Source organism: Trichomycterus rosablanca, chromosome 13, assembly GCF_030014385.1.
Source record: "Trichomycterus rosablanca isolate fTriRos1 chromosome 13, fTriRos1.hap1, whole genome shotgun sequence".
NCBI classification, from domain to species: Eukaryota; Metazoa; Chordata; class Actinopteri; order Siluriformes; family Trichomycteridae; genus Trichomycterus; species Trichomycterus rosablanca.
This window is the reverse complement of record NC_086000.1, coordinates 6,489,155-6,502,515: the sequence shown is the minus strand read 5'-3', so window position 1 is coordinate 6,502,515 and position 13,361 is coordinate 6,489,155. Positions and strand designations below refer to the sequence as shown.

General features: G+C 38.2%; 1 protein-coding gene across 2 annotated transcripts; it reads right to left on the bottom strand.

The window, feature by feature from the left end:
- Positions 1-3,149: 3,149 nt before the first annotated feature.
- Positions 3,150-13,259, bottom strand: zfyve19 (zinc finger, FYVE domain containing 19). 2 transcript variants are annotated; one of them, XM_063007814.1, is made up of 12 exons: positions 13,197-13,259; positions 12,524-12,589; positions 11,141-11,262; positions 10,997-11,050; positions 9,227-9,387; positions 8,995-9,137; positions 7,967-8,069; positions 7,556-7,783; positions 6,424-6,500; positions 6,113-6,220; positions 4,449-4,606; positions 3,150-3,504 (listed from the first exon to the last, which is right to left on the bottom strand). In XM_063007814.1, exons 2-12 carry the CDS (start codon positions 12,575-12,577, stop codon positions 3,423-3,425), a joined length of 1,290 nt encoding a protein of 429 aa, XP_062863884.1. In that variant the 5' UTR covers positions 12,578-12,589; positions 13,197-13,259; the 3' UTR covers positions 3,150-3,422. The 2 variants fall into 2 exon arrangements, with proteins under 2 accessions (XP_062863884.1, XP_062863883.1); XM_063007813.1 differs by lacking the exon at positions 13,197-13,259 and adding an exon at positions 13,174-13,188.
- Positions 13,260-13,361: the final 102 nt, after the last annotated feature.

The following is a 13,361-nucleotide window of genomic DNA, read 5'->3' as shown; positions in this document are numbered from 1 at the left end:
CCGGTCTCCCAAAACACATACACTTCAGTCTTTAGGAGCTTTATTTAATCTTCACATCAAACCTTACAATGAAAAAAAAAACTGATGTGACTGATGTTATCTGTGGCGTGATTATTAGTGCCAAACAGACTGGTTTGAGTATGTCAGAAACTGCAAATTTACTAAGGTTTTTAATGCAAAACAGTCTGTAGGCTTCACACTGGTGAATGACCACAATATATCATTTGCATAATGGTTATGTGGAGCATGAGAATGTGCCATGTCACAAAGCACAAGTCATTACATTGAGTTTTGTGTACTTTAGTGGTTTCTTCAGTCTAAATTCATCAGGTCTAAATAGAATATGCACCCCATTAATGATTTGTTCAAAGATGTGTACACTGCCCATATAACTGACACCAACACCCCCCGTATCATGACAGATGCTGGCTTTTGAGCTAAGTGTTTATCTGAATGCTATTTTTCACAACATCTAATATGAGCTTGAGGCCAGTGAAGTCTGAGGTGAATCTGGATATTGTTGATCTAAGGCTTCCACTTTTCAGTCTTTTTTTTTGTATTTTGTTTATGCAATTTCTGCGTCCAATTGCCTCTCCACTAATGCCAATCCCCGCTCTGATTTGAGGAGAACGAAGCTCACCCAGGCCCCCTCCGACACGTGGGCCACAGCCGTGAGCATCTTTTCACCTGCACTAGGCGAGTTCTAATGCGGATCAGCCCTGTGTACGGAGAGACACACCCTGATCAACGCACTCCTTCCCCGCCCCTGTGCAGGCGCCATCAATCAGCCAGCAGAGGTCGCAGCCGCATCAGGCACAAGATGACGCTATCCGGCTTACTACTACCTCACCCCTATATGAACAACAGGCCAATCGTTGTTCATGTGGCCGCTCAGCCCAGCCGGATGGTAGAGCTGAGATTCGATACGCCACTTTTCAGTCTTAATCTGCATTTGTAGATGCATCAACAGAGCTCATGTGCTTTTATTCATTACAAAGGCATTTTTAAAGTTTTAACAGCCTTGCCTTTTTCAGAGATTTCTTCATTTTTGTGAATGGTGAAAGGCCTAAATTCTTTGCGATCATGTATCGATAGACATTGTAATTAAACTGTTGGATTATTCATTTACACCGTTTTTCATTGGAACCATCAGTGATCCTTTAGAACTATTAGAAGTATTAGAACTAAGCAGTCATAAAATTTGACATGAGTGGAAGCTCCTTGTTTAAAATTCAATTTATAAAACACAACAAATTCATGCACTTTTAGAAAAGAGTACTAAACTGCACCTTTACTTGTCTCTGGGTGGTGGCCTTAAGGGTATGCACTTCTACCTTGGGAATGCAACTGTGTATTGTGTACAATTGAAACCATATAAGATGCATTTTTCTATAACCATTTATGAGTATGTTTAGCATTTATAATGTAACGTTTAATAATTTTTTAAAATATATAGTGCTTGAACTTATTAAAGGTGCTGTTTGCAAGGTAGACACAGCCAGAAAGTTTAAAAACCTCATCCTATTTCATCAGTTAATGAGTATCTCCCTGAATACAGTTGACAATTATACCTTAATGGATCACTTCTGGATTACTTTGTATGGTCAAGCCCTGTAATTCCAAAGCACTTGCTAAAGCTGAGGCACTTCCGCTCCACTCATCTCTTCCACTTTCGTTCATTCTGCTTCTCCATGATGGTCATTCAAGTGACTGTTTGTCCCAAGAGTCAGTCAGTAATGCCTGCTAATGCACCCATCTACCCCCCTTACATTCATTCTTTCTATGATGAGCATCTCACCGAGTATTCCAGCATGGCAGCTCACTTTCAAAGCCTCTTTCTTTCATTTAAGCAAGTACAACAGAGGCAACATGCTGATACATCACATTACAATGTAGTTATGCATCTAAGATGTACAATATTGCACCTTGATGGGTGTCCCTGTTAAGAGTCCTAGTAATTACTGGTTTACTTTTACTGGGAATATAATGTCTTTGCATTTTACCTTTCTGTGTCATGTGCAGTGATCTTCTAGTGGTCAAGTATAGACACTGAATGAAATGTTCTAATTAACTTGCTCAGTAAATTGGGTGACAATAGTTTCACTTTTATTGGATGTTAGCGGTTATTTAAATACAGTAGACGCTTGGATTACAAACCGAAATTCGCGAAACACGTGACGTCACGAACAAGTTGACTCCGAGTGTCTCTCTCTCTCTCTCTATATATATATATACAGTGAGTGAACATTCGAACAGTGGATGGTGTTTTTTCGGTGTTTTCTTTATATTTTGTAAAATTCTATATTAAAATGTCCCCAAAGAATGTGCAGAGAAAGCATAGTGCTGAGAAAATAAACAATCCATTACTATTTGTTGTGTTATATAATTACTCCTGCCAGTAGATTTCACTGTGTATCAGACAGAGGGGACAGTGAGTAAAGTATTCTTTCTTTCGTGCATTTACACCTACAAAATACAACACTTGAAATAAAGAAGAAAATAATAGAAAAATATGTGTTATTGTTGTTTCTGGTAGATGCATTTTATATAAAAAGAAGGAAATGTATTATGGTGTATAGTAAAGCACAGAACTATCATAGGTAAATGAAGATGTCTCCAAGCCTTTTAGTTCACTAATTGAAACGTATTACCACTTTATTTCACTTGCATGCAGGTCTGGGCATTGTGGTGAGTCTGTGCCATACAAGGGCTTCATACAATTCTACAAATTTTTCAGTGTGTGACACAAATTACATCACGTCTCAAACGTGCTGTCTGAGACAGAAACAAGGAAGTCTGTTTAAAACAATAAACCATCACTCCTTTCATTTCTATCACTAATATGGAGGAAGTGATTGATTTTAAACCACAATTGATTTCCAACTATATAATAGAAGGTTTTAAATGGTTTTATTTTTTTTTAAGTTGTGGGTAATACATTAAAATTTCAATTTTATTGACAGGTGAATCTTGCTGATATTATATAAGCTGTTTTAACCATTAAATTAAATTAAACTTCATATCTGTAAACATTTATATTGTGGAAATTCACTTGCAAATTTGTCTTACATTTGACAGGCTTTCTTTGAGGAGTCGAAGGAGTCGAATGGCCTCTACAAAATAAACTTTGGCCAAGGAAATGCAAAGGCTGTTTTACTATGTTTATTAAAGAGTTATTTATTCACCCAATTTAGTGTTAACACATCACTCAACTACACAACATGTTAACAATTATATTCATTCATCCCAGTTGCTGGTGCTGTATAAAATTCCTAGAAGAATTTCAGTCACCATGTTTAGATATTTGAGTGAATGAGAAACCCACATTTCCTTTCTTTGTCAATGAGAAACTGCACCGACTGTGAAATGAGTTTGCTTTACAGACACAGTACTACAATTATCCACAGAATTTAACTTTAGGGTCATGTCGTCTTCTTGGCTTTCTTGGGTGCAGTGTAACTGGATGTCCGATGTTCTTTCCGATCATACTCATCATGTCCTTCCCTTTGGAATTAAAACAAACACAATAACACTGATCAAAAGAAGAGGTTCATCATATACATGTAGATAAATACAGACCAATTCACTTGATAGACTGTCAAATGAGTACACTACCAAACCTGTGATGTGTTTTGACACAGTTCCTTAATTAGTTTAGCTAAAAAAAACAGGTTAGCTAGCCATCTGCCAGTAAACTAGGTTGCATTAGTCCTGGGTAGACAAGAGCAGTATTTTAGCATTGGACTCTGAACCAGAATCTTTTTATTTTTATTTTTTATAAATATACATAATTTTCCCCCAATTTTCTTCCCTAGTCTAGTCGTGTCCAATTACCCTGTGTGCGTCCTCTATACTGATTCAACCCTTCACCACTGACTGAGGGCCTCTCAACTGACATCCTTTCTCTGGCACGTACAGTCAGTACAGACTGCATTTTTCACCTGCACGAGTCGAGTTCATACACAAACGGGCACTGTGTACGGAGGGCCACACCCCCATCAGCATTATTCCTCAGCGCTGCTGTCTGATCCACTCATACCTGCACAACTCACACTAACACACCACCACCATGCCAGTGTCCCTGCAGTGCTGAGAATGATCCACCACCTAAATAATACCTACTCTGTGGTGGTCCTGTGTTGGTCCTGACCATTGAAGAACAGCATGAAAAGGGGCTAACAAAGCATGTAGAGAAACAGATGGACTACAGTCAGTAATTGTAGAACTATAAAGTGCTTCTATATGGTAAGTGGAGCTGATAAAATGGACAGTGAGTGTAGAAACAAGGAGGTGGTTTAATGTTATGGCTGATCAGTGTATATATATATAGTCTAAATAATGTTTTATGTTTAAAAACTTACAAAATATGTGCTTATGCTACAAATTCTATTAAAAAATAGATTTGAGAGGTCATAAATAGGTCACTAAAAAAATGCAAGAGTCCCTACCTAAAACAACGGTTGCAGTACAGGTCCCGGTCACACGTGTGGCAGCGAATGGTGGCATCCTGATTACAGATGCAGCACCAGGGCAGCTCTTCATTATCTTCATCATCGTTATCACTATAAGCAGCTGGAGTGTTGGGTTTAGATGGCTTAAATGAGATCTGAGATTAAAATGATAAAAAACATACATTTATTCTTTATTCAGATCATACAGAGAATAATTAATACTATTACGGTACGGGAGTTTTGCATGTTTTTCCCTTTATAGGTTTCTTCCTGACATGTTCGAAAACATGCAAAATGCTCCTATGTGACAGTTTATGACAGGGCACCCTGTCCAGGGTGTGTTCCTCCTGCCTGGCGTTGTTTCCAGAGGGTGCTGGACACACCATAATCCCCATTAGGATGAAGCCATTAGAAAAATGAAAAGATAAATTAAAAGAAAATTACATGCCACTATGTGCTCCTTTCTTTAACGTTTGCCGTAAAACAGACAAATACACAAGCAGTAATCAGGTTGTAGTGCCTCCTTGTGGCATAAATGTGAATTGAACACTATCTGTAATAGGCCCATCTGTCAAAACATAAGCAGGGGCTACAGAATCATGCCCACCTGCCATGTAATTATTAAGACTGACAGGGGCATTTTTTTTTATCAGACAGTCTCTGCATCTCATCAGTGTTAATTTGCTGCATTTTGCATCATTAAAAAATTGTATTGCAAAAAATGCTATGATTGTAAGGTTTAACATGTTCTGCTGCATTTGTTCAACTTCTCATTACTAAACCAAACGTTCTATCCAAAGCACCTTTACTGAGGCAAAATGTACAATGTAAAAATGTACCTATAAAGTTTAAACAGTGAGTTAAGTTCCTCCTCAAATTAACCCTGAAACAATAACATCACTGGCCAGTTATCTTCTGCTAAGCCCTGGCATTTTATTTAATTATTTTTAGTAACTACACAATCATGGTTTAGGATCCTGATTAGGTTCATGGTAGGTCTGATGCCAAATTACTGACATTTTTGAAAATTTTATTTATTTATTTTCTCCCTTTTTCTCCCGATTTTAGCGTAGCCAATTAATCTTCCGCTGCTTGGGATCCCGATAGAATTCGAGAAGGGTATATTTGCCTGCCCCACGCCCCTTCCAACGCATATGCAGTCCTTCAACCCCATCTTTTTTGTCTGTGCCTCGGTAGATTCACACATAAGGCTCATACACTTCTGCTTAGGTGACTTGGTTTGCTAACCAGGGTCCTTGCACAACGTTTGAAGACCTCACCCACTTAGTCTGGTCTTTTCCCACCCAACAGACTCAGTGGCCAATTTTGTCTGCTGCTAGATGGTGCCCAGTCAACCGGTAGCAGAGCAGAGAGTCAAACCAGGGTGTTCAGAATCGCAGCGCTGGTGTGCTAGTGGAATATTCCACTGCGCCACCTGGACACCCCTACTGACATATTTTATGGGTGAGAGGAAACTTGAATGCCTGAAGAAAACTTGCATGTAAATAAGAACAAAATGCCATCAAGTTTACGTCACACAGCCAGGTTTACATAACAAGTAAACATAATAAGAATAAGAACTAGAGTGCAGATGCCCTAGTTTGCTTTGTGTTGAAACAAATGAAGTGTGTAGATCAGGGTGCATGTGGGAGGTTTATTACCTGCTTCTTATTAAGTTTGGGTTTAGAGTTGTCTCTATTTTCTGGACCACTGTGCTCCGGAGGGATGTTATAACCACTGGCTTCATCTAAAACGGCTTCTTCCGACAACTGTAAGACAAAACAGTATTGCTAGCACTGAAAGAAAAACTAAATTATGTATTTTAAATAAATAAAAACTGTGGGCAACAATTATCTAAATAAAGTATTTAAGCTGGGTATTAACAACATCAATAATACATAATGAATTGACATCAAATATCTGAAACAGAACTTTACGTTACTTGTATTGCTTATTATGTATAAGTACACACCCTTTTCAAAATCCTGGCAATTGCTTCCTCCTCGGTCTCATCATCACTGTCAGGCTGCTGAAAATCTGCCATAGTAACTAAAATACACAACATATTAGAGACGATTGAAATTAAAATATACAGACGAATATATATAGATGAAAAAATATAATTAATCTGCTGTATGCAAATAGGCAGCACGAGCTGCCTGGGCTGCAGCCTGCCCTAATACTTGAGTGATTACACAGCAAAAAAAACATACGGCAAATGAAATGTATATGAAGCATTACTATATAAGATTGCAAACAGGGCAGAGAGAAGCTGTTCTGTTCCAAATACTATCCCATATATATGACGAGTTAAATTAGATCTCGATCAATGATGAGGCTACTATTTCACGCACACTGTATAGAATTTTCTGTGTAGATTGATACATAGCCTTCCAGCTTGCTGGCTATGTTGTCAGACTTAGTGCACAGTAAACAGTCTGTATTCAAATGTCAATTCGCCTTCCACTGCTGGAAACTCTGGTCGTGTCTGCCTCACCCTCCCTCAGACGCGTGCGCAGTCCACACGGCATGTGTGTGTGTGTGTGAGTGTGTGTGTGTTTGTGTGCACACTATTTCAATTGCGTTGCCACACAATTTTTTTAAGTGGGCAGCTTCACCCCACTTAAAACTTCCTCCAGTGTGCCAGCAAAACACTAGAAGCAAATAAAAAAATATATATCATACCCACAGTTACTGAAAGGAAACTTAATTGAAAGGAAAAACAGAGACCTGGCAACAGCTTTAAACAACCTGGCTGAGGATGACTTACACATGGTTTTGGGAATATGTAATGAACTGCACTTCATGTGAACTTTCCACCTTTTTATGACACTTCTTTATGTATACATGGATGAAGATAGAAGGCTACTATTTCTGTTGTAACGTAAACACGTAAACAGCATTTATACTTGTGCAAAACATTCAAGAAAAATATTTCACTTATCCCCCTCGGAGATGAATGAGTTTTGTGTACAGGTGCTGTATTAGCTTCATACTGACCTATGTATTATAGATTAATCAGCTTTGAATAAATCTGAGAGCAGTAACAGTGTTTTTGTTTACATTTCAGTAAGTCATTTATCTAAGACCTAGCATCTAGTTACCTTTGTCAGGATCTCGTCCCTGCAGCACAGCCATTCTCTTGGCCATCTGAAGAAGCTGCTCTTGATTGTGCTCATCTTGTTTTAGTTCCTCCATGGCTTTAGCTAGCAATCGACTCTTCTCCTCCTCCATCTGCTTGAGGGACAGCTGGTAATCATCTAGGTTCTCATCCACTGTCCCTTGCTTGTTGAGATTATTTAGAGGTGTTTGTTGATCCCCCAAATTGTCACCTACATTGGATATTAAGAAAATTTTCATTACTGAAACAATGCTAATGCATACCCTGACTGATTCTAAAATATGTAATATAATTATTGATTCATAGTTATAACAGAGTAATAATGCAAAGAAAGGCTGAATTAAACTAATTTGGATAACTGCTGCACAACAAAATAAAATAGTGAAATAAATACCATCAGAATCTTGTTGTCTGTCAATGGCAACTTCGTCCGTCATCTGTGTGATCAAGTCATTGGTCTGTTCTGTTTGGGTCCTTCTATCAGGCGCCTGGTGAACCTGCATAAAGCAGAAACATGTTTAAAATCCACATAACATACAAACCCAATTCCCAAAAAGTTCGTACAGTAGGTGAAATGCAAATAAAAACAAAAAGCATGTTTAGATGACATCAAAAGATGTTCAATCTTATTAATTTTATACATTTTTTGTGTAAATATATGCTTATCACCAACTAAATGCTTGCAAAACATTCCTATAAGCTAAAACAGGGCCAATTTAAGACTGTGAAGTTGTGTGGAATGATAAAAAAAAAAAAAACCTTGTTTTTTTTTTGTTTTGTTTTTTACAGGTAAACGAGTTATGTAAAATGAGCAAAAAAGAAGGGTTAAGTTGTTTTGTGAGTAAGAATGGTTTAAGGTTCGCCACATTTTAAAAAATTAGTTTAAGAACCATGTTCCTCCAGGCATGATAGCATGGAATTTAGGCATTTAACCATCTAAAGTCTACAATAGGACGACACAGTGGTCGGTGGGTAGCCCTGTTGCCTCACAGCAAGAAGGTCCTGGGTCCAGGTCCTTTCTGTGTGGATTCTACATGTTCTACCCGAGTCTGCAAGGGTATTCTCTGGGTGCTTCGGTTTCCTCCCACAGTCCAAGACATGCAGTCATGTTATTTGCAATACTTAAGTCTGCCTAGGTGTGTGTGTGTGTATCTGCCCTGTGATGGACTGGCGACCTGTCCAGGGTGTTTCCTGGCTTTTGCCTAGGATGGTGGTGGTGGTGGTGATGAATTAATGTCCACAATACTATTAAACGATTGACCAAAGGCAAGGCCAAAATTTCTGTGACCTTCACTGTCTTAGGTGGTCTAACCACATACTTTACAAAAGCTGCAGATGTGAAATTTTAAACCCTTTTAAAAATGTTGTTTCACAAGCAGAACTTCACATCCAAACACCCATCGTGACAGGGGCTTTACTTACCGGAGGAGGAGCTTGGGAAGGAGGTGCCATTCCTTTCAAAGCAGCCAAACGATCCTCCATCTCCTGCGCTGAAGGTACCGGCTTTACAGAGGCTTTCAAAGCAGCAAGACGAGTCTCTATGTCTTTCTCAGATGGTATGGATTCTTTATATTATGATAAGGGAGACAGAGATGCATGAACATCTGTGGAAGAGCATGCTCAAATTACATGAATAAATATGCAAAATTCTTACTTGGTTTAGTTTCCTCTTTAAGCTTTTGCAGTCTTTGTGCTATAGCCAGGTCCTTCTTACTCAAACCTTTGGTTGATATAGGAGCTGGTGTGTTAGTTGTTTTACATGCATTTTGTAGAGGCTGCTTTTGTAGCTGTTTGGCTTCAAGAGCAGCAACACGTCTGAAAAACAAGTTAATAAAATCTTAATTTATGACACAATAAAACATGATGTTAATATAATGTTTTACATATCACTGTGGTACAACAAGCTTGGCTCAATTCCATCGTTTACCTGTAGATGTCACTATTTACATACACTGATCAGCCATAACATTAAAACCACCTCCTTGTTTCTACACTCACTGTCCATTTTATCAGCTCCACTTACCATATAGGAGCACTTTGTAGTTCTACAATTACTGACTGTAGTCCATCTGTTTCTCTACATACCTTTTTAGCCTGCTTTCACCATGTTTCACACTGACATGGTGGTGGTGTGTTAGTGTGTGTTGTGCTGGTATGAGTGGATCAGACACAGCAGTGCTGCTGGAATTTTTAAATACCGTGTCCACTCACTGTCCACTCTATTAGACACTCCTACCTAGTTGGTCCACCTTGTAGATGTAAAGTCAGAGACGATCGCTCATCTATTGCTGCTGTTTGAGTTGGTTATCTTCTAGACCTTTATTATTGGTCACAGGTCGCTGCCCACAGGGCACTGTTGGCTGGATATATTTTTGGTTGATGGACTATTATCAGTCCAGCAGGGACAGTGAGATGCTGTGTCTTATCCACTCATACCAGCAGAACACACACTAACACACCACCATCACGTCAGAGTCACTGCAGTGCTGAGAATGATCCACCACCCAAATAATACCTGCTCTGTAGTGGTCCTGACCATTGAAGAACAGCATGAAAGGGGGCTAACAAAGCATGCAAATAAACAGATGGACTACAGTCAGTAATTGTAGAACTACAAAGTGCTTTTATATGGAAAGTGGAGCTGATAAAATGAGCGAGTGTAGCAACAAGTAGGTGGTTTTAATGTTATGGCTGATGGGGACATGTGAAATATTATGTTTGGCGACATCTGCTGGTAAGTTAGTGGAAAAGCATGTCCGTCACTTCACCATTAAAAAAACAAACAAAACAAAACAAAACAAAACAAAAAAGAAGCTGTACAGGTCACACTTTAACACTCAGCCCCGTTGCTGAATGTCATTTTGGAGTCATAGTATGGACACTCACGTGACTAATTATTTAATGTATTAGTCACGTGAGTGTCCATACCCAAACCAGTCTATCCCTCAAAATAAAAACATGACACATGGCAACATTCATTCACACATCACTCCCCAATACACACCCAGGGAGAATTAAGAGCAGTCAGTCCAGCATGCTACTGGTACTTACCTGGTGTACCTAGAAGGAACCCAAGTGAGCACAAGGAGGACATGCAAAACTGCTTACCAACAGTGACTGGAAACTAGCTTTGAACCATCCTGTACCTACACTCCCTGCTACAGCACCATGCCACCCTTTCAAAGCAGCCATACAATCCTCCATCCCTCGCACTGAAGTCACTGGCTTTACAGGAGCTTTCAAAGCAGCAAGACGAGTCTCTATGTCTTTCTCAGATGGTATGGAAACTAGTTTTGAACCATGCTACACCTACACTACCTGGTACAGCACAATGCCACCCTATTGTGTAAATTCATTGGAATATTTTTGCCATACAACCTAGCCCTGATTCAAAAAGGATATAAAAAAAAAACTCAAATCTTACTTTTTGTAGTTTTGAGGTGGAGACCATCTTGCAGCATCATTCTGTTTTTTGCCACTGTGTGAACAGAAAGGCAAGTTCATTGTACAATTTATCAACTGAGCAAAGATTGTATATATTGGTGTATAGCAAAAAAACCATGCACACCCTGTGAGACTTTCATTACACTGCTTGCAGACCTTCTGTTGAGTGTTACCATAGCGTGGCACCAATGCACTGAAGGTGAGACATCCCGAACAAAAGGAGCGTCCACAGTTTTTGCAGCCCATCTGCAATCGTTTAACAATTAATGTCAATTACATTATGATTACACTGGATAAAACATTACTACACTTTGATGAACTACTAAACTCTGTATATTTAAGACAGTGGTAAAAGAGACAAATTAATAAATTGTGCTTGAAATACACTATAAAATATTTTAAAGCATTAAAGTAGTGACACATTAATAAAGTACACTAGCCCAGTACCCCTGAGATCAAAGTTTTACATTTCAGCAGTGCTATCAGCCAATATGGCATCTGCACAGACATGATTGGCTAATGTCCAGGGGGTGGCCGAAACAGCCTAGCCACTGGGAGGTACATTTGTCACCTGTGCCAAAACTGGATACAAATAGAAGGATTGTTTCAGGAGGGTTATCCGGCATAAAAACTGTGCCAAGTTATGGCACATGAACCAGGTACGTGGACCAGATCTGCTGAGGTGACCCTTAAATACAGGAGTAGCGGAAAACAAATTCCAGCAATAAAGTGAATTTAGATTTACTCATTTTATTATCAGGAATGTCAAAGAATATATACCAATATTTAATACAATTTTATCACATAAACATTATGACTGTTTCAAATTGAATAGAAATAGAAAAAGTGGAACTACATTCATAATTGTTACATAATCGCCTATTTGTGTTTATTTGAGATTAATTGCCAGGTTTTTCAATCCTGCGTTTTTGACACTTGCAAACAGGTTTGTTTCAATTACTGAATGAATATAATAAAATCATTGTGGCCTTATATTTAATGCTTATGACATACAAACCCAAATTCCAGAAAAGTTGGGACATTGTGTAAAATGGAATAAAAACAAGAACCTTGATTTCACTGACAAAATACAATTAACTTAGTCAGTAAAAACATTGAAAACATTTGACAATTGACAATTAAACATTGACTTCTACAAAATATCCCAACTTTTCCAGATTTGTCTTTATAAGATAAGTAATTGTGTTTGGTTTAACCTAGTAACATTTGTTTAAGTTCTCTTAAAACCCTTCTTCCCAAATTGGGGTATGGGTGTACCCTGGTACAGAGTGATGCTGGGCACACTGCAGCCAGTCATAATGAGACATCACAATCCCAAATCCTTTAGAAACTACAGTCTGACAACAACTTATTAACTTAATCATTCCGATTTATTTTAATAATTTTATCAGTGCCTATACTTTCACACTAATATCATTCACTTGGAATTTAATAAAGGTAATATACAACTGTATGCCTCTTTGTTTATAAAATAAAACAAACAGACCTCTTTTCTGAAGAGAGTGAACTTTGAAGCACATCCATAGCAGCGTTTATCCATAATCACCTTCAACTGGAAACACTTAATTATACACACTAATAATCACTAACTAATCTCTACAACCTGACAGATATCTAATACACCAGTTCTTCACTGTAATCAATAATACTCCCGATCACCCGTATGTGTGTATTTTAAAACACACAGCGTATTTCTTTACCATTCCCATCTATAAATGATTAATACAACTAAACAGTTCGCTGTTGCAGTATTAGATCCAGCTCTTACACTCCCACCTGGCTGGTAAGCAAACCCAGGAAGAGAAACATGTTGGGTAAGGCCACGGGAAATGTAGTGAAAATAATACTAATAACTGGTAAATGTTTGCGCCTGTTAAATTAGTTTGAACACCCTCTTAAGTAAAACACCCATTTTAATACCAGTCCAAAGTTAAACACAATGTAAATATATTATTACATATGCATCTATACGTATCTTCTCGATTATAACATCGTAAATATTAGCCTCAGATTTGCTCTGAAAACTACATTTCCCAGCATGCTTTCAAACAGGGCAGCCGTCGAGGTAAAATCAAAGTTTAAATTTAAAATGTCAACTAAAGATTAAAATAAGTAATAAAAGACATATGGACATACACGATACAACATAAAAAAAAAACCTTATATTTAAATGTAATGTGCAGTTAAGATTTAGGTCTGTATTACAGCAGCCCACCGCTGACACCACTGATGTGACCGTTGTCTGTGAGTCGACTCTTTCAGTCGGTTCTCTTCAGAACCGGATCTTTCTGTGGAAGAACGGACTATATTTTAGTAGTTTATTT